This window comes from Pelophylax lessonae (assembly GCF_965119305.1).
Source record: "Pelophylax lessonae genome assembly, chromosome: 4".
In the NCBI taxonomy this organism is placed as follows: domain Eukaryota; kingdom Metazoa; phylum Chordata; class Amphibia; order Anura; family Ranidae; genus Pelophylax; species Pelophylax lessonae.
In genome coordinates, this window is record NC_138771.1 from 125057330 (window position 1) to 125085171 (window position 27842).

At 43.3% G+C, this 27842-nt stretch overlaps 1 protein-coding gene across 2 annotated transcripts in view; it reads right to left on the reverse strand.

Annotated features, from left to right (window-relative positions):
* Positions 1-27842, reverse strand: part of LOC309552066 (uncharacterized protein) — a 126820-nt gene that overhangs the window by 29372 nt on the left and 69606 nt on the right. For both annotated transcript variants that reach the window (XM_082252834.1, XM_082252833.1), the window contains exons 23-26: positions 20385-20469; positions 19778-19946; positions 18710-18792; positions 830-928 (exon numbers count right to left, since the gene is read on the reverse strand). In XM_082252834.1, coding sequence (XP_082108960.1) covers positions 830-928; positions 18710-18792; positions 19778-19946; positions 20385-20469 — 436 coding nt within the window. The remainder of the gene's footprint in view (positions 1-829; positions 929-18709; positions 18793-19777; positions 19947-20384; positions 20470-27842) is intronic.

Genomic DNA, 27842 nt, shown 5'->3' on the forward strand with positions numbered 1-27842 from the left:
TTGTCAGCCCACACCCCTGGCACCGCAAGGGTTAAATTCTAGGGATACAGAGATAAGGTTTATTACCTATCCTATCCCATGTTCCATTACCTCTGCCTGAAGTTATGTGCTGTGGGTGTTCCCTCGGCGTTACCATATGCAGTGCAAGGTTATTAATACTACAAACAAGTGGCCACTGCCTTCTACAGCAAGGAGCCATGGAAGGGTGACGCATGTCAAACAAAACCAAAGAAATTTCCAAGCTCAACTTACCATCTAGCCTGCAACCAACCAAATTATCCTAACAATATGCGTTAAAAACGGGTTTAGTGTGCACACATTTGCAAAAACATGCGTAAGGTACAGGTCCTGTCAAGGAACCCAATTTTCTGTAGTCCAAACTCTAAATTTTGAGAGCCTCCACAATGGAAGCACTTGCAGTATAATGGATAGGTAGAGGAGGCAAGCATGCAATTGAGGCCTGAAGCACCCTCAAGAGATGGCAGTCCTGGAACAGTCTCGTGGCTGGGCGGATCCTGCTAAAGTAAGTAATAAGGTAATTATCACTCCTTACTGATGTACCCCTATACTAAACAAGCATTTCATCCTCGCAGCACGGGGGCCCTTCTGCAAGAGAACATTTCTAAGTCCTGGAGTTCAGCTTTAAACTCCAAGTGGTATTAAACGTTAAAAAATATATTTTCTTGAGGATTAACTTTGTCTGTATTTAGACTTATAATTATTGTTTGACATGTAATGGCACTAGTAAAGCCTTAAACAGATTTCCTGCTTTAAGTATAGCAGTTATATTTCATGATAAGCATCTTAGTGTGGCTTTGGAAATTCTTACCTGTTCAGTTACCAGTCTGTGCTGCTGTTTAAGAACCTCATTGTCCACTTCAAGATTTTGGACTACCTGTTCATTTATTTTAGTTTGCTTTGAGAGATTCTATTGAGATAACAGAAAATAGTCAGCTGACAAAACAAAATAGTGTAAGTTATCCATACAAATTAGACTGTGATTCAAGTGTACATTTCATGAGAATGTAGTATTCTCACGTGAATTTTTATGTGCTTACGTATATGCATGGAGGAAAAAAAATCTTATCGTGTATGGAATATTCCCAAATATTACCATCCTTGTGTCTACATCGAATTTAAGGTAAACCTATCACACCCCTGAACATTTTTTAACAGAGCATATAAAAAACAAAGAGATTAATGAATAAACATGTATTACCTTTGAAAACTAGATGTCATCAGCAGAGCAGCCAACGTGTATATACAAATCCTGACATTTCCTGTTAAATTGCTTTGGCCCATACGGCTCATGTAGCCTCCAAATTGGTTAGGGAGGTGGCCATCACATAACAGGTACAATAGGGAGGCATGGGAAGGGAGGGCCCAATGGGCAGGCTTGGGAAAGGGGGAATAGATTATTGAATTGCATAAGACTTCAGCTATAAAGGTGCATCTTATAAAATTAGAATATCATCAAAAAGGTCATTTACTTCAGTAATTAAATTCATAAAGTGAACTTCATATATTTTTTATATAGATGCGTTACACACAGCGTGATACATTTCAAGCATTTTGATGATTATGGCTTACAGCTAGTGAAAACCCAAAATTCAGTATCTCAGAAAATTTGAATACTACATAAGACCAGGGCCGGACTGGGAATGAACTTCAGCCCTGGAAATAATTTCATACCAGCCCCATACAGGGCCGGACTGGCCTACCGGGATACCGGGAAATTTCCCGGTGGGTCGCCGGCCCTGGGGCCGCTTTAAAATTGTGGCCGCTTTAAGACGTGGCCGCTATTGTGGCCGCTTTAAGACGCGGCCGCTATTGTGGCCGCTTTAAGATGCGGCCGATATTGGGACCGCCCCGCGGCCACGCTGTGATGGCCGCTGTATCCCTGGTGAAGTCTGTACTATGTCAGCCGCTATGAGCGGCATGACGTCAGATCTGGCGGGAGCGGCTGCGCGGCGCCGGCCGGCGGTGGATCATGTGACTGTCAGCAAGACGGACGGTCACGGTGACGGCGCCGAGGGACCCACTACACGGACGCCAGCCCAGCACCCCAGCACCCGGGGAATCGAGTCCGACTGTCTGACCAAGTTAGTACTAAAAAATTAGCAGACTGCAGTGCAATTATTGATCCCATCCTCCGACCTCCACCAGACCACCACAGATCTTCTCCCTAATAGGATGGGGGGGAAGCAGTGGCGGTGGGGAGGATGGCACCCCCCATCACCACTGCCACCAATCTCCCCTCAACACCACCACTGCCACCGATTCCCACCCCCCTCACCACCACTGCCACGATTCCCACCCCCCTCACCACCACTGCCACCGATTCCCACCCCCCTCACCACCACTGCCACCTATTCCCACCCCCCTCACCACCACTGCCACCTATTCCCACCCCCCTCACCACCACTGCCACCTATTCCCACCCCCCTCACCACCACCACCACTGCCACCGATTCCCACCCCCCTCACCACCACCACCACCACTGCCACCGATTCCCACCCCCCTCACCACCGCCACCACTGCCACCGATTCCCACCCCCCTCACCACCACTGCCACCGATTCCCACCCCCCTCACCACCACTGCCACCGATTCCCACCCCCCTCACCACCACAACCACTGCCACCGATTCCCACCCCCTCATCACCGCCACCACTGCCACCGATTCCCACCCCCCTCATCACCGCCACCACTGCCACCGATTCCCACCCCCCTCACCACCACCACCACTGCCACCTATTCCCACCCCCCTCACCACCACTGCCACCTATTCCCACCCCCCTCACCACCACTGCCACCGATTCCCACCCCCCTCACCACCACCACCACTGCCACCGATTCCCACCCCCCTCACCACCACCACCACCGATTCCCACCCCCCTCACCATCGCCACCACTGCCACCGATTCCCACCCCCCTCACCACCACTGCCACCGATCCCACCCCCCTCATCACCACCACCGCTGCCACTGATCCCACCCCCCTCATCACCACCCCTGCTGCCACGATCCCAACCCCCTCACCACCACCCCTGATGCCACTGATCCCATCCCCCTCACCACCACCGCTCCCACCGATCCCACCACCCCTGCTGCCACTTATCCCACCCCCCTCACCATCACCACCGCTTCCACTGATTCCACCCCCCTCACCACCACCCCTGCTGCCACTCATCCCACCCCCCTCATCATGTCTGCAACCTCTGACATCTCCTGTACCATGTCCGCACAGCCCCTGACATCTCCTGTACCATGTCCGCACAGCCTCTGACATCTCCTGTACCATGTCCGCACAGCCTCTGACATATCCTGTACCATGTCCGCACAGCCTCTGACATCTCCTGTACCATGTCCGCACAGCCTCTGACATCTCCTGTACCATGTACGCACAGCCTCTGACATCTCCTGTACCATGTCTCCACAGCCCCTGACATCTCCTGCACCATGTCTCCACAGCCCCTGACATCTCCTATACCATGTCTCCACAGCCCCTGACATCTCCTATACCATGTCTCCACAGCCCCTGACATCTCCTATACCATGTCTCCACAGCCCCTGACATCTCCTGTACCATGTCTCCACAGCCCCTGACATCTCCTGTACCATGTCTGCAACCTCTGACATCTCCTGTACCATGTCCGCACAGCCCCTGACATCTCCTGTACCATGTCCGCACAGCCTCTGACATCTCCTGTACCATGTCCGCACAGCCTCTGACATCTCCTGTACCATGTCCGCACAGCCTCTGACATCTCCTGTACCATGTCCGCACAGCCTCTGACATCTCCTGTACCATGTCCGCACATCCTCTGACATCTCCTGTACCATGTCCGCACAGCCTCTGACATCTCCTGTACCATGTCCGCACAGCCTCTGACATCTCCTGTACCATGTCCGCACAGCCTATGACATCTCCTGCACCATGTCTCCACAGCCCCTGACATCTCCTGCACCATGTCTCCACAGCCTCTGACATCTCCTGTACCATGTCCACACAGCCCCTGACATCTCCTGTACCATGTCTCCACAGCTCCTGACATCTCCTGTACCATGTCTCCACAGCCTCTGACATCTCCTGTACCATGTCCACACAGCCCCTGACATCTCCTGTACCATGTCTCCACAGCCGCTGACATCTCCTATACCATGTCGGCACAGCCTATGACATCTCCTGTACCATGTCCGCACAGCCCCTGACATCTCCTATACCATGTCTCCATACCCCCTGACATCTCCTATACCATGTCCGCACAGCCCCTGACATGTCCTGTACCATGTCCACACAGCCCCTGGCATGTCCTGTACCATTTCCACACAGCCCCTGACATGTCCTGTACCATGTCCACACAGCCCCTGACATGTCCTGTACCATGTCCACACAGCCTATGACATCTCCTTTACCATGTCCGCACTTTTACCACTTTTAACTAGAATTTGCTCTTTTATATATAAAGCCCTATATGCTTTCATATCTATCTTATCTATGTATAATACACTCTTCAAATTTGCTTTAAAATGCATGGTTTTCCCTTTTATGAACAAGGAAATAATGGGCTATACTTTTGGGCCGGTATAATAATGCTATGGGGCTGGTATGACATTTTTTCCAGGGCTGAATTTTATTCCCAGTCCGGCCCTGGCCCCATAGCATTATTATACTGACCGAACAGCATAGCGCCATTATTTTTTTGTTCATAAAATACATTTGAAGAGTGTATTATATATAGATAAGACAGATATGAAAGCATATAGTGTATATCTATATATATATATATATATATATATATATATATATATATATATATATATATACTGTATATAGTATATATATATATATATATATATATATATATATATATATATATATATATATATATATATACAGTGCTATCCAAAAGGAGCAAGTGAAACGGACACAAGTGGGGACTACAATTACTTACTCAACCGGCGCTAATTACCAGGTACCTGTAGTATATAGAGTGATATATAAAATGCTAAAACAAATGATATATCTAAAAGCTGCTGCTATAAATATAACCGCATAAAATAAAGGTGCATGATAGTGACAATCAAAACAGAAGTACTAAAACACACTAGCAGCGCTAAAATTCATGAATAATAAATGAAGTGCAGTCCATTGGGATAATGTCCATATGTTCATATAATCATGCAATGTGCCTAGAAGCCGTGAATAGATATATTGCACTGGACCCTCCACCGCACCAACGTGCTCCCCCTAATGAGAGACACTCACCAGAAATCTGGTCATACAGGGACTTGTAATGCCAGCCTATCTCAGGCTCAGAAAAACGATATCCACAGGAATTTCCCAGGACAAACGGCCCTCGATCAGTCTCAATCGGATCAATTCATGTGGCCGACCCACAGGAGATTCCAATTACATCAGGGGTAGTACATGTGAAAATAATAGCTCACATAGGGCAATATTGCATGGCTAAAATCAGACTTTATTACCCACAACAGGATCCCCAATAGCTGATGCACTTACAATATATAAAACAAAGCAAGCTTGTCATATAATGGATGAGGCATAAACCTGCGTGTAGAGGCCAATCCCCGTGATGTCAGTTCGCCGCCGGTACCAGGCTGTAGCGAGCATCGTCTAGAAGTGGTCACGAGGTTGGACCAGGCGTCTGATGCTGAACCCGATGCTCGCTACAGCCTGGTACCGGCGGCGAACTGACATCACGGGGATTGGCCTCTACACGCAGGTTTATGCCTCATCCATTATATGACAAGCTTGCTTTGTTTTATATATTGTAAGTGCATCAGCTATTGGGGATCCTGTTGTGGGTAATAAAGTCTGATTTTAGCCATGCAATATTGCCCTATGTGAGCTATTATTTTCACATGTACTACCCCTGATGTAATTGGAATCTCCTGTGGGTCGGCCACATGAATTGATCCGATTGAGACTGATCGAGGGCCGTTTGTCCTGGGAAATTCCTGTGGATATCGTTTTTCTGAGCCTGAGATAGGCTGGCATTACAAGTCCCTGTATGACCAGATTTCTGGTGAGTGTCTCTCATTAGGGGGAGCACGTTGGTGCGGTGGAGGGTCCAGTGCAATATATCTATTCACGGCTTCTAGGCACATTGCATGATTATATGAACATATGGACATTATCCCAATGGACTGCACTTCATTTATTATTCATGAATTTTAGCGCTGCTAGTGTGTTTTAGTACTTCTGTTTTGATTGTCACTATCATGCACCTTTATTTTATATATATATACAGTGCCTTGCGAAAGTATTCGGCCCCCTTGAACTTTTCGACCTTTTGCCACATTTCAGGCTTCAAACATAAAGATATAAAACGGTAATTTTTTTGTGAAGAATCGACAACAAGTGGGACCCAATCATGAAGTGGAAAGACATTTATTGGATATTTTAAACTTTTTTAACAAATAAAAAACTGAAAAATTGGGCATGCAAAATTATTCAACCCCCTTAAGTTAATACTTTGTAGCGCCACCTTTTGCTGCGATTACAGTTGTAAGTCGCTTGGAGTATGTCTCTATTAGGGATGATCGAACGGTTCGGGTCCACCATCGGTTCGGCCCGAACATTGGGTGTTCGAGGTTCGACCGAATTTAGAACTTTTTGCCCAAAAAGTTCGGAATTCGGCAACCAGAACCGACCAAAATGCAATGCTTCAGGAAATGGGCTTTAAAAGCCCGTGATTGGACCAGAACCATTAGCAAAAGCCAATTGAGGGGGCAGGAGAATGCTAGGAATGTGATTGGAGTGACCAGGGGGTTCCTAGACCAATCATTAGTGAATACGCCCCCCAGTATATAAGATCGCCCCCGCCAAATTCCTAGCATTCTTGTAGAGTGGAATGCTGTTCTGTTCTAATGTGTTACAAAGTGTCATTTAGCTATTTTTAGTGTGAGGAAAGGGATATCTAGTGTAGTTAGAGTGCTCCTTTACACTTAAGTTAGCTTCAAAAATTTAGTTTCTGTAGGGAAAGTGTTAAGTGTAAGGGGACCGTAGTGTAGTATAGGGTTAACTGACAGTGACTGCTATGGAAGGGTGACAAAACCCTTCCATAGCAGGGTGGCCGCTATAGAGAAATCATCATTTCTCTGAGTTGCTTCGGAACAGGAATATGGCTTCTCACCAGCCAAGCATTTTTCATGCTGCAGGGGCTGCCACTGCCAGTGCTTTTTTGAGGACATGTTTGATGTCAGACATGACATCTGAACATGTGTATAGGGGGTATATATACACATATATGTCTGTATATATACCCCTAGACATATATAGGTGTGATAGTAGCAGAAATATATGCTTGCGCTAATGAAATCATTTACAGTAATATATTTCTGCTACTATCACACCTATAAATGGCTAGGTGTCTATATACATATAATTATGTGTGTATATATACCACTATACACAAGTTCAGATGTTTTGCCTGCCTCAAAAGAACCCCAAAAATGCCAAAAAAAGGCTAGCGTCAAAAAAAAAATGCCCAGGTGTGTTTTTGCTGGCATTTTTTGGGGGGTTTTGGAGGCAGGCAAAACATCTTAACTTGTGTATAGTGGTGTATATACACACATACATATATATATATACACACCTAGACATATATAGGTGTGATAGTAGCAGAAATATATGCTTACGCTAATTAAATCATTTACAGTAATATATTTCTGCTACTATCACACCTATATATGGCTAGGTGTCTATATACATATAATTATGTGTGTATATATACCACTATACACAAGTTCAGATGTTTTGCCTGCCTCAAAAGAACCCCAAAAAATGCCAAAAAAAACGCTAGCGTCAAAAAAAAATGCCCAGGTGTGTTTTTGCTGGCATTTTTGGGGGGTTTTTGGAGGCAGGCAAAACATCTGAACTTGTGCACAGTACCACTATACACAAGTTCAGATGTTTTTCCTGACTGCAAAGATCCCAAAAAAATGCCTGCTTTTAAACCGGCAAGGTGTGAAAACCGAGAAGAGAAGCCAACCCCCTGAGCTGAAAGTGTTCTAATACAAACAATCCTTTTTTTTATGGTTCTGGACATGCTACAGAGCTGAAACTTCACAGGTACACCTTTTTAGACCCCCCCAGATACGAAATCCAAAGTAAAAATAAAAAAAATCTTTTTTTTTTTAAATTTTTCAATAATTGGCTTTTTTTTATCAAAAATGACAATTTTTAAGAACTTTTTTTGTGTGATTTTGTGTCTGGGGGGTCTAAAAGGTGTACCTGTGAAGTTTCAGCTCTGTAGCATGTCCAGAACCAGAAAAAAAAGATCATATAGGTGTAAAAGGAGGGTCCCACATCCCTGTTCTACTGAAAAATTATCTTTTTTTTTGTCATGGTTCTGGACATGCTACAGAGCTGAAACTTCACATGTACACTTTTTAGACCCCCCCAGAAATCCAAAGTCAAAATCAAAAAATCTCTCTCTTTTTTTTTCATTAATTGGCTTTTTTATCAAAAATGACAATTTTAAGAACTTTTTTTGTGTGATTAATAGTTAATGGGGCATGACCCAGAACCCTAGGGACTTTTTAGGGGCATTTATTGGGTTTTAGGGCTTAAAAATGGTGTTTTTTGATTACCGAAGTTCGGGTCCCATTGATTTCAATGGGGTTCTGAAATCTGGGCCGAACTTTCGGGAAGTTCGGATGTTCTGGCCGAACCGAACTTTTCAAAAGTTCGATCATCCCTAGTCTCTATCAGTTTTGCACATCGAGAGACTGAAATTTTTGCCCATTCCTCCTTGCAAAACAGCTCGAGCTCAGTGAGGTTGGATGGAGAGCGTTTGTGAACAGCAGTTTTCAGTTCTTTCCACAGATTCTTGATTGGATTCAGGTCTGGACTTTGACTTGGCCATTCTAACACCTGGATATGTTTATTTGTGAATCATTCCATTGTAGATTTTGCTTTATGTTTTGGATCATTGTCTGGTTGGAAGACAAATCTCCGTCCCAGTCTCAGGTCTTTTGCAGACTCCATCAGGTTTTCTTCCAGAATGGTCCTGTATTTGGCTCCATCCATCTTCCCATCAATTTTAACCATCTTCCCTGTCCCTGCTGAAGAAAAGCAGGCCCAAACCATGATGCTGCCACCACCATGTTTGACAGTGGGGATGGTGTGTTCAGGGTGATGAGCTGTGTTGCTTTTACGCCAAACATAACGTTTTGCATTGTTGCCAAAAAGTTCGATTTTGGTTTCATCTGAGCAGAGCACCTTCTTCCGCATGTTTGGTGTGTCTGCCAGGTGGATTGTGGCAAACTTTAAACAACACTTTTTATGGATATCTTTAAGAAATGGCTTTCTTCTTCCATAAAAGCCAGATTTGTGCAGTGTACGACTGATTGTTGTCCTATGGACAGAGTCTCCCACCTCAGCTGTAGATCTCTGCAGTTCATCCAAAGTGATCATGGGCCTCTTGGCTCATCTCTGATCAGTCTTCTCCTTGTATGAGCTGAAAGTTTAGAGGGACGGCCAGGTCTTCGTAGATTTGCAGTGGTCTGATACTCCTTCCATTTCAATAATATCGCTTGCACAGTGCTCCTTCGGATGTTTAAAGCTTGGGAAATCTTTTTGTATCCAAATACGGCTTTAAACTTCTCCACAACAGTATCTCTGACCTGCCTGGTGTGTTCCTTGTTCTTCATGATGCTCTCTGCGCTTTAAACGGACCTCTGAGACTATCACAGTGCAGGTGCATTTATACGGACACTTGATTACACACAGGTGGTTTCTATTTATCATCATTAGTCATTTAGGTCAACATTGGATCATTCAGAGATCCTCACTGAACTTCTGGAGAGAGTTTGCTGCACTGAAAGTAAAGGGGCTGAATCATTTTGCACACCCAATTTTTCAGTTTTTTTTATTTGTTAACAAAGTTTGAAATATCCAATAAATTTCGTTCCACTTCATGATTGTGTTCCACTTGTTGTTGATTCTTCACAAAAAATTACAGTTTTATATCTTTATGTTTGAAGCCTGAAATGTGGCAAAAGGTTGCAAAGTTCAAGGGGGCCGAATACTTTTGCAAGGCACTGTATAAGCAAATTCCGGTTAAAAGTGGTAAAAGTGCGAACATGGTACAGGAGATGCAGAGGCTGTGTGGGCATGGTACAGGAGATGTCAGAGGCTGCGGACATGGTACAGGAGATGCAGGGGCTGCGAATATGGTACAGGAGATGCAGGGGCTGCGGGCATGGTACAGGAGATGCAGGGGCTGTGGACATGGTGCACGAGATGCAGGGGCTGCGGACATGGTGCACGAGATGCAGGGGCTGCGGACATGGTGCACGAGATGCAGGGGCTGCGGACATGGTGCAGAATATGTAGGGGCTGCGGACATGGTGCAGGAGATGCAGGGGCTGAGGACATGGTGCAGGAGATGCAGGGGCTGCGGACATGGTGCAGCAGATGCAGGCATTGTGCAGGGGATGCAGGGGCTCTGGGCATAGTGCAGGAGATGCAAGGGCTGCGGACATGGTGCAGGAGATGCAGGGGCTGCGGGCATAGTGCAGGAGATGCAGGGGCTGCTGGCATAGTGCAGGAGATGCAGGGGCTGTGGGCATGGTTCAAGAGATGCAGGGCCTGTGGGCATGGTGCAGGTGCTGCAGACATGGTACAGGAGATGCAGGGCTGTGGGCATAGTACAGGAGATGCAGGGTTGCCGGCTTGGTGCAGGGGCTACGGACATGGTACTGGAGATGCAGGGCTGTGGACATGGTACAAGAGATGCAGAACTGTGGACATGGTACAAGAGATGCAGGGCTGTGGACATGGTACAAGAGATGCAGAGCTGCAGGCATAGTGCAGGAGATGCAGTGCTGTGGACATGGTACAAGAGATGCACTGCATCTCCTGAGGAGAAGTCTCGCTTACCTTTTGGACAAAAGACGCTTTACATTTAAAAATGGCGCCGCCCGGCGCCAACACGTCACCGCACATGCACTGTCTGCACGGGAATAGGCGAACACTTACGGGCTTTCCCGAGCGTCAGCGGCGCATGCGCAGTGCGCATGTTGGGCCGGCCGCGGACATTTTTTTTTCAGGTGTTAGCAGCCCCAGGGCTGGGGGGACTTGCCGGCCTACCGGGAAATTTCCCAGTATACCAGTAGGCCAGTCCGGCCCTGCATAAGACCAATAAAAAAAAGGATTTTTAATACAGAAATGTTGGCCTACTGAAAAGTAAGTCTATGAATGATATAGTATGCACTATATCAATACTTGGTTGTTGCTCCTTTTGCATGAATTACTGCATCAATGCAGCGTGGCATGTAGGCGATCAGCCTGTGGCACTGCTTAGGTGTTATGGAAGCCAAGGTTTCTTTGATAGTTGCTTTCAGCTCGTCTGCATTGTTGGGTCTGGTATCATCTTCCTCTTGATAATACCCCACAGATTTTCTATGGGGTTTAGGTCAGGTGAGTTTGCTGGGCAATCAAGCACAGTGATACCATGATCATTAAACCAGGTATTGTACTTTTGGCAGTGTGGGAAGGTGCCAATTCCGGCTGGAAAATGAAATCAGAATCTCCATAAAGCTGGTCAGCAGAGGGAAACATGAAGTGTTCTAGAATTTCCAGGTAGAGGGCTGCGCTGACTTTGTACCTCATAAAAAAAAAGTGGACCAATACAGCAGATAACATGGCTCCCCAAATCATAACAGACTGTGGAAACTTCACACTGGACCTCATGCAACTTGGATTCTGTGCCTCTCCACTCTTCCTCCAGACTCTGGGACCTTAATTTCCAAATTGAATGCAAAATGTTCCGAATTCAGTGATGATTTGGGGAGCTATGTCATCTGATGTTTGTCCACTGTGTTTTATCAAGTCTAAAGTCAGCAAAGTCTTCTACCAGGAAATTCTAGAGCACTTTATGCTCCCCTCTGCTCACCAGCTTTATGGAAAGGCTGATTTCATTTTCCAGCAGGACTTGGCACTTTCCCACACTGCCAAAAGTACCAATATCTGGTTTAATAATTATGGTATCACTGTGCTTGATTGGTCAGAAAACCCCCCTGACCTAAACCCTGTAGAGAATTGTGGGGTATTGTCAAGAGAAAGATGAGGGACACCAGACCCAACAATGTAGACGAGCTGAAGGCCGCCATCAAAGCAATCTGGGCTTTCATAACACCTCAGCAGTGCCACAGGCTGATCGCCACCATGCCATGCCACATTAAAGCAGTAATTCAAGCAAAAGGAGCCCCGACCAAGTACTGAGTGCATAGTACTATACTGTACATGGACATACTGTATTTTCTGGCGTATAAGACTACTTTTGAACCTCAAAATAATCCCCCAAAAATGGGGGGTCGTCTTATCCGCCGAGTATAATATCTCCAAGGTAACCTAAGTATAAGTATTACCGGTAGATGTAATCTCTCAAGACGCTGGCTGTGTGGGAATCCTGTACCGGTATACCGTATGTACCGTAGCTTCGGCTACATACAGTGCACCGCGCTAAGCCAATCAGGGAGAGCGATGTTTTCTATTATTGAATGCAAAGCCTGCTCGGATTGGCGGAGTAACATCAGCCCGCCTCTCTGACTCTGCCAATCCGAGCAGGCTTTGCATTCAATAATAGAATACATCACTCACTGTGATTGGCTCAGCGCGGTATACTGTATGTAGCCGAAGCTACGGTACATACGGTATACCGGTACAGGATTCCCACACAGCCAGCGTCTTGAGATTACATCTACTGGTAATACTTATACTTAGGGTACCTTGGAGATATTATGAGAGATTACATGTATTACAGTACTAGGGTACCTTGGAGATCTATGAGAAATCTGATGTTTTTCAATGGTGTTGCCTTGCTTCAGAAGGGGGATAGTCTTATACGGCGAGTATAGCCCAAAACCTATGTTTTAACTTGAAAATTAGGGGGGGTCGTCTTATATGCCGGAAAATACAGTACTTTTCAGTAAGCCAACATTTTTGTATTAAAAACATTTTTTTTTTGGTCTTATGTAAAATTCAAATTTTCTGAGATAATAAATTTTGGGTTTTCACTAGCTGTAAGCCATATTCATAAAAATGAAAAGAAAGAAATGCTTGAACTATATCACTCTGTGTGTAACGCATCTATATAAAATATATGAGTTTCACTTTTTGAATTGAATGACTGAAATAAATTAACTTTTTGATAAAATTCTAATTTTGTGAGATGCACCTGTATATATCTGTGGATCTACTGATTGTTTTGATGTAGAAACCCAATTCCAAAAAAGTTGGGACACTCTACAAATTGTGAGTAAAAAAGGAATGGACTAATTTACAAATCTCATAAACTTATATTTTATTCACAATATAATATGAATAACATATCAAATGTTGAAAGTGAGACATTGAAATGTCATGCCAAATATTGGCTCATTTTGGATTTCATGAGAGCTACATATTCCAAAAAAGTTGGGTCAGGTAGCAATAAGAGGCCGGAAAAGTTAAATGTACATATAAGGAACAGCTGGAGGACCAATTTGCAACCTATTAGGTCAATTAGCAACATGATTGGGTATAAAAAGAGCCTCTCAGAGTGGCAGTGTCTCTCAGAAGTCAAGATGGGCCGAGGATCACCAATTCCCCTAATGCTGCTGTGAAAAATAGTGGAGCAATATCAGAAAGGAGTTTCTCAGAGAAAAATTAGAAAGAGTTTGAAGTTACATAGTTACATAGTTACATAGTAGGTGAGGTTGAATAAAGACAATAGTCCATCCAGTTCAACCTGTGTAGGTGTGTGTGGCTGTAATCATCTCACATACCCCTGAATGTTCTGATCCTTGAGATGTAAGTCTAAGAGTCTTTTGAAAGCCACCATACTACCCGCAGAAACCACCTCTTGTGGTAGAGAATTCCACAATCTTGTAGCCCTAACAGTAAAGAACCCCCCACGTTGCCTGAGGTTAAAACGCTTCTCCTCTAATCGCATTGTATGCCCTCGAGTCCTCATGCAATCCCTTCTACTGAACAGCTTTTTTTCTAAGCTGGGATCCCCATTAAGATATTTATAAATTGCTATCATGTCCCCCCTCAGACGTCTCTTCTCCAGGGAGAATAAATTGAGCGATTGTAGACGCTCTTCATAGTCAAGGTCCTCCAATCCCCTAATTAGTTTAGTTGCCCTTCTCTGGACTTTCTCCAGCTCCAACACATCCCTCCTGAGGACTGGCGACCAGAACTGGACAGAATACTCCAGATGCGGTCGGACCAGAGTTTTATAAAGTGGAAGGATTATAGTCTTATCTCTGGAATACATCCCTTTCTTTATGCATGCCAATATTCTGCTGGCTTTGGCAGCTGCCGCTTGACATTGCATGCTGTTGCCTAATCTATCATCAACCAAGACTCCCAGATCCTTCTCCATTTTTGATTCCCCCAAGGGTTCCCCTCCTAACGTGTATTGTGCTTTTATGTTTTTAGTCCCCAAGTGCAAAACCTTACACTTCTCCGCGTTAACCACTTAACCCCCAGAAGATTTTACCCCCATTCCGACCAGGGGGTATTTTGCGATTCGGCACTGCATGACTTTAACGGACAATTGCGCGGTCGTGCGACGCTGTACCTAGACGAATTTGGCGTCCTTTTTTTCCCACAAACAGAGCTTTCTTTTGGTGGTATTTGATCACCTGTGCGATTTTTTGTTCACGCGCAATAAACAAAAAAAGAGCGTCAATTTTGCAAAAATAGCAATATTTTTCAAATTTTTTTATATGAAATTCCCCAAAAAAAAAATTTAAAAATCAAAATTTTTACACTTTTTCGGCCAATTTGTTTTATGCTACCTATGTTTGGTAAAAAAAATCGCAAAAAGCGTATTTTGATTAGTTTGCGCAAAAGTTATCGCGTTTACTAACAAAGGGAAAGATTTCTGTCATTTTTGTTGTTTTTTTTTTTAACGTGTAATGGCGGCGATCTGCGATTTTTTTTGCGGTACTGCAACATTGGGGCGGACAGATCGGACCCTTGACTGACATTTTTGACACTTTTGGGGTTACCAGTGACATTTCTACAGTAATCAGTGCTATATATATGCACTGTTACTGTAAAAATGCACTGGTAGTGAAGGGGTTAACTTTATTTGGGAGGGAGGGGCTGTGTGTGTCCCTAGGGGCGTGCTTTCTACTGTGATTGGCTGGGGCTTGAGCTGTATGGACACTGATCAACGGATCTACATACTAGATCCGAGTGATCAGTATCCTAACAGCAAGGAGAATGACAGGCAGCTTGTTTACACAGGCTGCCTGACATTCTCCCTCTCCCCCGCCGATCGCCGAGTGACCGGCGGACATCGGGTCCGCCGGTCACACGCGCGGGGGGGTCCGTGACCACGCGGGAGCGGGAGCGCGCCTCCGGGGGCGCGCGCTCGCTCCCTAGACCCTCACAAGCTAGTGACGTAGCCCTACGTCACTTTGCCTGTGAGGGGCTGACTGCCGACGTAGATCGGCGTTAGGCAGTCGGCAAGTGGTTAAACCTCATTTGCCATGTCCGTGCCCACTCTGTAATTTTGTCCAGGTCATTCTGTAGGATATCTGCTTCATGCTGTGCAGTTATTGCTCTGGCCAATTTTGTGTCATCTGCAAAAACTGATATCGAACTACTGATCCCGACCTCAATGTTGTTTATGAATGAATTGAACAAGGTTGGTCCCAGGACTGAGCCCTGGGGCACCCCGCTTACTACCTCAGACCAGTCTGAGTATGCGCTGTTTATTACCACTCTTTGGACACGCCCTTTAAGCCAATTCCGTATCCAAAAGCAAACCCTGCTGTCGATACCTGCAGATCTTATTTTATAAATTAAGCGCTTGTGGGGAACTGTATCAAACGCCTTAGCGAAATCCAAGTACACCACATCCACTGGTCTCCCCCTATCTAGCTCACAGCTCACCTCCTCATAAAATGTTAATAGACTGGTTTGACAAGAACGCCCATTTGTAAACCCGTGCTGATTACTGCTGATGATGTTGTTGTCTTTAGCAAACTCTACGATATAGTCCCTTATCATCCCCTCCAGAAGTTTACATACTATTGATGTCAAACTGACAGGCCTATAATTTCCCGGGATATGCCTCTGGCCCTTTTTGAATATCGGAATCACGTTAGCTTTCTTCCAATCCCCTGGTACATCTCCTGTCCTAATACTGTCAGCAAAGATCAGGAACAGTGGTCTGGATATAACCTTACTGAGTTCCTTGAGTACTCTCGGATGTACGCCATCCGGGCCTGGTGATTTGTTTGTGTTGAGTTTATCCAGCCTTTCCCTGATTTCACCCTCTGTTAGCCATAGTGGCAAGTCCTGTGTATTACTACTAACCAAACAGTCATGGTCAGTGTACCCCTCCGTTTCCTGTGTAAAGACTGACGAGAAAAAAGCATTCAGCACGGTTGCTTTTTCAGTGTCCTCTGTAACCATCCTCCCATCATTGTTAATTATGTGTGCAATATGCTCTGCCCTAGTTTTTTTGCTGTTGATATATTTAAAGAATTTCTTTGGGTTTTTTTTACTATCCTCCGCTATTTGTATCTCAAAGTTGATTTTAGCCATCTTGATTTCTTGTTTACTTTTCTTATTTGCCTCCTTGTATTGCTCGAAAGCCGATACTGTGCCCTCTGATTTATACTTCTTGAAGGCCAATTTTTTTCCCCTAATAAGTTTTTTGACGCTACGGTTTAGCCAGCCAGGTTTGGCTTTGTCTCTTCTAAATTTATTTCCCATAGGAATGCACTGCAAGATGCCTTTGCCTAATATGTTCCTAAAGCATTCCCATTTTTCCTCTGTGGTCAGGGATCCCAGGGTTTGGTCCCAGTTTACCCTTTCCATCAATGAGTACAATTTTGGAAAGTTTGCCCTTCTGAAGTTTAGGGTTCTTATGTTCCCCACTTGCCTTGTTATATTGTTATTTATACTAAATGTGATCATCCTGTGATCGCTAGAGCCCAGATTGTCCTGGACTCCTACCTGCGAGATATCATCATCTACAGTGCATAATATCATCCAAAGATTTAGAGAATCTGGAACATTCTCTGTGCATATGGGTCAAGGCCAGAAAACCATACTGGATGCCCGTGATCTTTGGCCCTTAGACGGCACTGCATCATATACAGCAATGCTACTGTAATGGAAATCACAACATGGGTTGAGGAATACTTCCAGAAAACATTGTCGGTGAACACAATCCACCGTGCCATTCGCTGTTGCCGGCTAAAACTATATAGGCCAAAAAAGAAGCCATATCTATACATGATCCAGAAGCGCAGGCGTTTTCTCTGGGCCAAGGCTCATTTAAAATGGACTGTGGCAAAGTGAAAAACTGTTCTGTGGTCAGACGAATCAAAATATGAAGTTCTTTTTGGAAAACTGGGATGCCGTGTCATCCGGACTGAAGAGGACAAGGACAATCCAAGTTGTTATCAGCGCTCAGTTCAGAAGCCTGCATCTCTGATGGTATGGGGTTGCATGAGTGCGTATGGCATGGGCAGCTTACACATCTGGAAAGGCACCATCAATGCTGACAGGTATATCCAAGTTCTAGAACAACATATGCTCCCATCCAGACGTCGTCTCTTACAGGGAATACCTTGCATTTTCCAACATGACAATGCCAGACCACATACTGCATCAATTACAACATCATGGCTGCGTAGAAGAAGGATCTGGGTACTGAAATGGCCAGCCTGCAGTCCAGATCTTTCACCCATAGAAAACATTTGGCGCATCATAAAGAGGAAGATGCGACAAAGAAGACCTAAGACAGTTGAGCAACTAGAAGCCTGTACTAGACAAGAATGGGACAACATTCCTATACCTAAACTTGAGCAACTTGTCTCCTCAGTCCCCAGACGTTTGCAGACTGTTATAAAAAGAAGAGGGGATGACACACAGTGGTAAACATGGCCTTGTCCCAACTTTTGAGATGTGTTGATGCCATGAAATTTAAAATCAACTTATTTTTCCCTTAAAATTATACATTTTCTAAGTTTAAACATTTATTATGTCATCTATGTTGTATTCTGAATAAAATATTGAAATTTGAAACTTCCACATCATTGCATTCTGTTTTTATTCATAATTTGTACAGTGACCCAACTTTTTTGGAATCGGGTTTGTATGATTTTCACTGACTTTCATGCTTTCGTCACATGCTGAGTTTGAATTGTCCAACATTGTAACAAGTTTTGTTCAAGGGAATCATTTGACAACAAATATTTATGTTTTCACTTTCAATACTTTTTCATTCAAATATTTCAGGATATAAGGTATGACAAGAAGAATCAGATAAATATGACTAAGACATTATGTATCATTAGAGTTATAGCCACCAATGACATAATTCCACCCATAAGCATAACAAAAAGCACCAATAGTTGGTTTCTACCTGATTTATGCATATATATGATCAATGAAGCCTAGGCTGTAAAACATTATGCTACAACGTGCAGAGCTACATCTGTGGTATGTGGTGATGCAATGTCATGGTCTCTGAATATTGTATAAACAAATTTGTGATGGTACACTGCTATATTTTTTGAGTTTTGCATGATTCTAAAAATAGGAATAAAATCATACCATGCTAATGTGTTCAATATTGATTACGTTCTGAAACTGACCCCCACATCTCCTATGTCTTTAAACAGATTTGATTGGTATATTATCATTTGACAGTGGTCACCTTTAGAACATCTTGCAGTTGGTAAAGACAGACAAGAGTTTGGTTTTTCTCTTCTTGTAATTCCACATTGCGCTCCTGACATCCTGATTAAAAACACAAGTAATAAGTTTTATCTAACCACATTGTAATGAACATATTATTGACTACATATTTTACCATACTTTATATATAGTAAACCTAATAATTGGAAATAAACTGTACAAGATGTCATTTAACAATTAAATATGTTTACCATTGGTTATAGGGTGTTGCTTCCTCTTACAGGTTTACTGGTATTTTGGATATGGCACTAACAAACATTTTATAACCATAACCAAGGCATAGTAGCAGATGTGGGCAAAAAGAAAAGCAGAGGGGGTAGGAATAGAGCAAACACAAGTAAAGACATTAGCAAAAGGGGGGTTCTGACCTCATAAAAATAAAATAGATAATTTGAAGCATCACTGTATTATCCTTTATTTAACAAGTGTATAGTTGTGACAAATGTGGCCACGGATGCAGTGACAGCCTAAAGTAGAACTTTAGTCAAAACCTTTTTTTTTTTTATTTATTTTTTTTTTTTTTTGGATAGAATAAAGAAGGGTTATAACCCCTGTAAGGTTTTTTCTTTTTCTTTTTTTTTTTTTTTGTTGCCCTATTTGTCTCATTGGGGAGAGTTACCTTCATTTCCTGCCCCATTACCAAACAGGAAGTGAGAGGAAATTCCTACAAATTAGGGAATCTCTTGGAGACCCTCAGGTCGCCAGAACTAGTGTGCCCATTGTAAGATTTCCCCTCTTTTACTTTTCTGGGGACAACCTAAAATTTGGTTTCACATTCAAAGATAATGGTAAACCGGACACATAGGGTGAATCTCCACAACAGGACACATACAGCAATAAAAACAGGTGTTCTAATCTATTTCCCCTCTGTCAAAAAAAAAATAAAATAAAACGTTTTGCCTCTAGTTATACTTTAATTTCCTTTGCAAACAGAAAAGGGATTCATCACCCTTTATATTATTATCATTGGTGAAATCTTGCACTCTGTAAAGTGTCTGGAATGGGCACCCTCATAGGACGGGCTTACCTTTAATTGCTTTTTCCACCTGCTGAAGGAAGACTTCACAGCGGGAACATTTATGTGAACTTGCAGGAGGCTGGGCTACTCTTGGACTCCAGCTTTTCACTCCGGTCTGGGCTCCTTGCACAAGGTTATTAGAGGACATTTTTCCATGCTGTTGTTGCATTTCCGCCAACTGAATTTCAGAATTCATGATTTAGACTGTTAGCAAGTTACACATACAGTATAATATACAGATTGTTATTTACATTTCTTGATGGGTGGGGATAAGAACCCCTTAAGAGACCTCCAATTTGAAACCATGATTGCACTTATTATTATTATTTTCCATGTATTGCAATGTGCGCCATTGACAGAAATATCATGTCACAATTTTTTAACATCTATATTTTGCCATAGGTTGACCCACTGGAACCCCACATTTGTTTGTACTTTCTGGACTGCAGTTACTTGTATCAGTCACATCATTTATTTTACATACATTTTCAAATTACAGTAAATAACCGGACCATATAACAGTAGATGGTTGTGGTCATATTGCTTATGCTATATATTATACAGCTAAATAACAACTAGTTCAGCACAATTGCAAACACATTATTTGAATGATCACCTTTAATTCCAGGGAAGACCTCTCAATATCCATCTCTGTTTTCTCCATCTCCCTAATTTGCTGCAGATGCTTTATTGACTGTTCCCTACATAAGAAAGAATGAACAAGCTTTGATTATCAGCCTATACATCATTAAACCACTCACTGCAAAAAGGTCAAAAATAAAACATTAATTATCAGCCTTTTACTATAGTTTCTTTATATTTTATTAATGAAAAAAATGTGCACTGTTTTTGCTTCAGTCAATATAATAATGCTGTCGGTGTCCCCATAAGTGAGATTTCTCTTTACGTTTTGTTCAGATGGTACAAACATGTCGGACAGAGCAGAGAGGGGAAACCTACTCTATAGGGGCACATTTAAAATCTGACACAAAAATCTCTTTAATGGGAACACAGAATTTAAAACGTGACAGAGGTTTGTAGATGGTTCCCAATATCACAACCCCCCATACATTTTTGAATAGAGTTGAGGAATAAAGTAGAAGTATAACCAAAGCTATTTTGGCTGCACTTCTCCCAGGGATCACAGGAGTGCACTTCGTTCTCCACCCACATGCCTGGACCGGAGGCTGACTCAGCCTCTCAGCGAGATGGTGAGGGACTGAGCCAGCCGCTTCTGCCCCCTTCGCAGCCCAGTGCTTGTGAAGGCTGAGAACGGAGTGATCAGCGGACTTTGATCACTCGGTTCTTAGTCTTAGAGGTGGCAGGGGACAGATGCAGCATTGGATAGATGATGCATCCATCTAGATGAGGTCAAATGTTTTGTTATCACAAGTCTATACTTCTCCTTTAACTTTAACATTTTTATGTTCTGAGTCTGTAATGCAACCTCAGAAATTGGTAGATGGCATGTGAGGTCAAGATATTCATTAGACAGTAACCATCAGATTTCAGGTGAACCCTAAATCTCAAGACGAGTAATGCTCAGACAACGTGATTAAAAGGTAATTAAAGTGATTGTAAAGTCTTGTTTTTTTTTCTATAACATTATACTTACCTGCTCTGCTGCAGTGGTTTTGCACAGAGCAGCCTGCATCCTCCCCTTCTCGGGTCCCTCGTCTGTTATCTTGGCCCCTCCCTCCTGTTCAGTGCCCTCACAGCAAGCAGCTTGCTATGGGTGAAACAGTGATTGCAGCGCTGCTTATAATTGTATAGATAAATAAATATGTAAATCAAATCACAAACCTCAAAGAAAATGCATTAAATAATATATAATAAATGTCCATTAATCCATCATTGCGATGTGGAAAATCCTTTCATTTGTGATCATACAAGTGCTTGAATGTGAAATCCGTGCTTTATTCGGGGTTTCCCCCTTTGGTTATCTACTCACCGCCAAGTAGCTGATTTTAGGCATAAAGGAGCTGCTATGCTATAACTTCTCCACTTGCAGTACGGTCTCTTGCTGTGAATGAAGATCCATCCCCGATTTCCTCATAAGAAAAAGCCGATCATAGTGAAGATCGTTTTTGTAAAGCATTTATTCAAGAAATCTTAGGGGTATATACTCACAAACAACTTTAAAAACATGCAGAATATGTACATGATCTGTAGCTACAGATGACGCTGTGTCTTACAGCGAAACGCGTCTAGCGATTGGTCGAGCGAGTACCACATGACCTCCGGCCGGGGAACTGTCTGCTGCGGGAGCAGCTAGCCGCCGTGCCGCTCTGTACATATTCTGCATGTTTTTAAAGTTGTTTGTGAGTATATACCCCTAAGATTTCTTGAATAAATGCTTTACAAAAACGATCTTCACTATGATCGGCTTTTTCTTATGAGGAAATCGGGGATGGATCTTCATTCACAGCAAGAGACCGTACTGCAAGTGGAGAAGTTATAGCATAGCAGCTCCTTTATGCCTAAAATCAGCTACTTGGCGGTGAGTAGATAACCAAAGGGGGAAACCCAGAATAAAGCACGGATTTCACATTCAAGCACTTGTATGATCACAAATGAAAGGATTTTCCACATCGCAATGATGGATTAATGGACATTTATTATATATTATTTAATGCATTTTCTTTGAAGTTTGTGATTTGATTTACATATTTATTTATTTATACAATTATAAGCAGCGCTGCAATCACTGTTTCACATATCAAAAGAGCACCAGCACTTTTTCACTGCAGCTAGCAGCTTTATAAAATCAGTACACTGATTAGCACTTATTTAGCACTTTATCCACAAGCGCAGGGTACCCACAGTTTTATATAGCTTGCTATGGGGGCACCCGAGCTGAGTCACAGCTCCCTGTGTCCAATCAGACACGGAGCCCTGACCCGGCCCTGTCCCCTTTTTCCCCTGATTGATGCTAGCTGACTTTGACAGCAGCGGGAGCCAATGGCGCCACTGCTGTGTCTCAGCCAATCAGGAAGGAGAATCTCAATTGGCTGAGACACTTGTGGACATTGCTGGACAGAGAGGGACCTCACGTAAGTGTTAGGGGGGCTGCTGCACACAGAAGGCCTTTTATCTTAACCACTTAAGCCCCGGAAGATTTTACCCCCTTCCTGACCAGGGGGTATTTTGCGATTCGGGACTGCGTGACTTTAATGGACAATTGCGCGGTCGTGCGACGCTGTACCTAAACGAATTTGGCGTCCCTTTTTTCCCACAAACAGAGCTTTCTTTTGGTGGTATTTGATCAGCTGTGCGATTTTTTGATCATGCGCTATAAACAAAAAAAGAGCGTACATTTTGCAAAAATAGCAATATTTTTCACTTTTTTTTATATGAAATTCCCCCCAAAAAAAATGTAAAAATCAAAATTTTTTAACATTTTCGGCCAATTTGTTTTATGCTACCTATGTTTGGTAAAAAAAAAAATCGCAAAAAGCGTATTTTGATTGGTTTGCGTAAAAGTTATCGCGTTTACTAACAAAGGGAAAGATTTTTGTCATTTTTGTTGTTTTTTTTTTTAACGCGTAATGGCGGCGATCTGCGATTTTTTTTGCGGTACTGCGACATTGCGGCGGACAGATCGGACCCTTGACTGACATTTTTGACACTTTTGGGGTTACCAGTGACATTACTGCAGTAATCAGTGCTATACATATGCACTGTTACTGTAAAAATACACTGGTAGTGAAGGGGTTAACTTTATTTGAGAGGGAGGGGCTGTGTGTGTCCCTAGGGTCGTGCTTTCTACTGTGATTGGCTGTGGCTTGAGCAGTAAGGACACTGATCAACGGATCTACATATAGATCCGTGTGATCAGTGTTTTTACACCGAGGAGAATGACAGGTGGCTTGTTTACACAAGCCGCCTGACTTTCTCCCTCTCCCCCGCTGATCGCAGAGTGGCCGGCGGACATCGTGACCACGCGGGAGCGGGAGCGCGCCTCCGGGGGCGCGCACTCGCTCCCTAGACCCTCACAAGCAAGCGACGTAGCCCTACGTCACTTTGCCTGTGAGGGGCTGACCGCCGACGTAGATAGTCGTGCAGTGGTCGGCAAGTGGTTAATGCATAGAATGCATTAAGATAAAAAATAAACCTTCTGCCTTTACAACTCCTTTAAGTGGGTAAATATAAATCCTTCACATGTACACCTGTCTATTTACCTGCCATTATTTAAAGTAATAATAAACACAAAACTAAACATTTATTGCAGCTTATCAATCCTTAGATTTGGTAGCTGTAGTTTTCTTTTTTAAGGATTTTAAGGGGCTAAACAGATTAACTCCAGTATCATCAACTTAATCTCATGGCACATAACGTTGAACGTTGTCAAGAAGCAGAAGCCAGGGTTTGGATGCCAGAGCGGGTAATCAGACTAGCCGGGGTCAGGAAAACAGAAGCCAGCGTAGTCAGGAGCAAAAATTGGAAACAGGAACCAGAAGGGAAGTCAGTCAGGCAAAGTCATACACAGGAGCACATGAAGGACCACACTTAGAGAGCACAGACCACGCAAGGGCAAGGATGAAATGAGCTAAACTGCTTAAATAGCAAAAAGGGGCTGGCTCTAGGCTGAACTAATGAGGCAGGTAAATGGTAACCTGGTGAGTCACTGTGGTAACAAGGAGTGACTGGTAATTAACCACCTAAGGACCTAAAGGTTTTACCCCTTAATGAAAAGGTCAATTTTGTGATATGGCACTGCGTTATTTTAACTGACAGTTGCGCAGTCGTCCAAAGCTGTACCAAAATAAAATTGATTTCCTTTTTTTCCCACAAATAAAGCTTTCTTTTGGTGGTATTTGATCACCTCTGTATTTTTTTTATTTTTTGCGCTATAAACTAAAAAAGAGCGATAAATCTGAAAAGATATATATATATATATATATATATTTTTACTTCCTGCTATAAAACATTCCCAATAAAAAAATCTAATTTTTTCATCAATTTAGGTCAATATGTATTCTGCCACATATTTTTGGTAAAAAAAAATCCCAATAAGTGTATATTGATTGGTTTGCGCAAAACTTATCGCATCTACAAACTAGGGGATAGATTTATGTCTTTTTTATTTATTTATTTATTTTTTACTAGTAATGGTGGCGATCAGCAATTTTTAGCAGGACTATGACATTGCGGCAGACAGATCGGACACTTGGAACCAATCTTGTTCAATTTATTTATAAATAGCATTGAGGACGGGATCAGTAGCTCAATTTCAGTTTTTGCAGATGACACAAAATTAAGCAGGGCAATACCTTCACATAGTGTGGCAGAAATCTTACAGAATGACCTGAACAAAATCGCAGAGTGGGCAACTACATGGCAAATGAGGTTTAATGTGGAGAAGTGTAAGGTAATGCATTTGGGGACAAAAAACATAAAAGCACAATACACTTTAGGGGGGGAACCTCTGGGGGAATCAAAAATAGAGAAAGATCTGGGGGTCTTAGTAGAAGATAGACTTAGCAATAGAATGCAATGTCAAGCTGCAGCTGCCAAAGCCGGCAGAATATTAGCATGCATAAAGAAGGGGATGTTTTCCAGAGATAAAACTATAATCCTACCACTTTATAAAACACTGGTCCGACCACATCTGGAGTATTCTGTCCAGTTCTGGTCGCCAGTCCTCAGAAGGGATGTGTTGGAGCTGGAAAGAGTCCAGAGAAGGTTAACTAAACTGATTAGGGGTTTGGAGGACCCTAATTTTAAAGAGCGCTTGCAAGCGCTTGATTTATTTTTCCTGGAGAGGAGACGCCTGAGAGGGGACATGATAGCGGTTTATAAATATCTCAACTGTGATATCAACATAGAAAAAAACTATTCAGTCACAAGGAATGCATGAGGACATGAGGCCATACAATGCGATTAGAGGAGAAGCGTTTTAACTTTAGGCTACACAGGGGGTTCTTTACAGTAAGGGCTACTAGACTGTGGAATTCTCTACCACAAATGGTAGTTACTGTGGGGAGTATGGCTACTTTTAAAAGACTCTTGGATGTACACCTCAAGGATCAAAACATTCAGGGGTATTGGAGGTGATTACGGCCACACACACCTACACAGGTTGAACTGGATGGACTATTGTCTTTATTCAACCTCACCTACTATGTAACTATGCAACAATATAACTTCACACTTTCAACACTTTTGAGGAGACCAGTGACACAGATTCAGTTTTCAGTGCTAACAATATGCGCTGTTACTGTACTTATGACACTGGCAGGGAAGGGGTTAACACAAGGGGCGATCAAAGGGTTAAGTGTGCTCCTAGGGAGTGCTTTCTAACTGAATGGGGGTTGTACTCCCTGGATGAACACAGTGACCTGTGTTATTAAATAGGAGGAACTTAGGATCCTTGTGTTCATCTCTGACAGAACAGCGGTCTGTCTTGTTTACATCGGCAGATCGCCATTCTGTCTCCATGGGGAGCAATTGCGGGTGGCCGGCGATCATCACATCCGCCAGACCCACTGATCACTCCCCCTCTGACCAATCAGCACATGTGCGTGCCTCCGGCGGCGCGCACGCCTCCACTAGCTGTTACATGAAGTCACGTACAGGTACGTCATTTTGCGTAATAGAACCGACCTGCCACTGTAAAACTGCGGCGGCTGGTCGGCAAGTGGATAACTGATAGCTGAGCAGCTTCTAAGCGCTAAAAGAAAAGAGCTGCTCATTAAGTAGGAGGAGTCCAGCCCTGAGAGGTACTGTATACGTAGTTTTCTGAAATACCTCAATGGCAGTCAGGGGATTGAGACAAACCATTTAAAACTGACGGAGTTCTTACAATGGTTAACATTTTTTTTAATCTATTTAGAAGGAAGAAATCTGTAACTGCTTGAAAAGTGTTGGCAGGTGTTTATCTTTATATTCTTAGTCAAGTCTCTCTAAAAACCATAGTTGATGCAAGTTTCTTTCCTGCAACCACGAGTTGCAGGACAGATAATCACTTGATTCCCCCATCAACACTGCCTGATAAGCAGAAAAGGAAGACGTCTGGAAGGCCGCACTCCAATTAACTCTTGTTTATTTCAAAGAAAAATCCATACAGCACTGGCCCAGGATAAAAGGGCTTACTTGTTTCACACTAAATCAGTGCTTAATCATAGCCACTCTGGCTATGATTAAGCACTGATTTAGTGTGAAACATGTCAGCCTTTTTATCCTGTACCCATTCTGTATGGATTTTTCTTTGAAATAAACAAGAGTTAATTGAGTGCGGCTTTCCAGACTTCTTCCTTCACTGCTATGCATTGTGCATTTTGAGCCGGTGTTCCGTGAAAAAACCATACCCGTGAGAAAACCATACCCTCGTCACTTCCGGTGCACCTACGGAGGGTATGGATTTCTCACGGTACTTAAACTTGCGGCGGTTACATTAAAACAGCTCCTCTGCATCATGGCTCATGTCCGCTCTTTCCCCTGTCACTTCCCTGATCTCGGGTAATAAATATAACAGCGGATCACGGAGCCGCGATCGCCGTCATTTACATCTCATACACCCGCCGCCGCTGTTATATTTATTAGGCGAGATCAGGGAAGTGACAGGGACAGGAGAGGAGATGATTGATGTTGCAGCCGAAGTGTTTTTATTTAACCGCCGCAAGCAAAAAATTACACACAGTGCTGTGAGAAGTTCATTCCCTCCGAGCATGCGCACTTCTCAAATTCTTTGCTCTTCAATGATGTTTCCGGGGCTCTGAGCATGCGCACTGCTGCGCTGCTCAGCTGTTTCAGACAGGAAGTGACGACGGTATGGAATTCTAACGAGGTATGGAATTCTAACGTTACACCGGCACCCTTTCATCACTCCATTTTGAACAAAGGTATTATGAAGTGGCTCTATCTGTAGCAGTGATCACCTTTGTTGTATACTGCCTGATAAGCACTATTGTGTTCTTCTGACGGGGAGCCTTCCCTGCTGCCAGAACACAATGTTTACTGCTAGCGGCTATAGCTCCGTTGTCCCTCCATTTAAAGTGGACACCCTCGGACAGGAAGTTTTTTATTGGCCAGATCACTGGGTGAAAATAAAGAAATGCGGCCACCACATTTA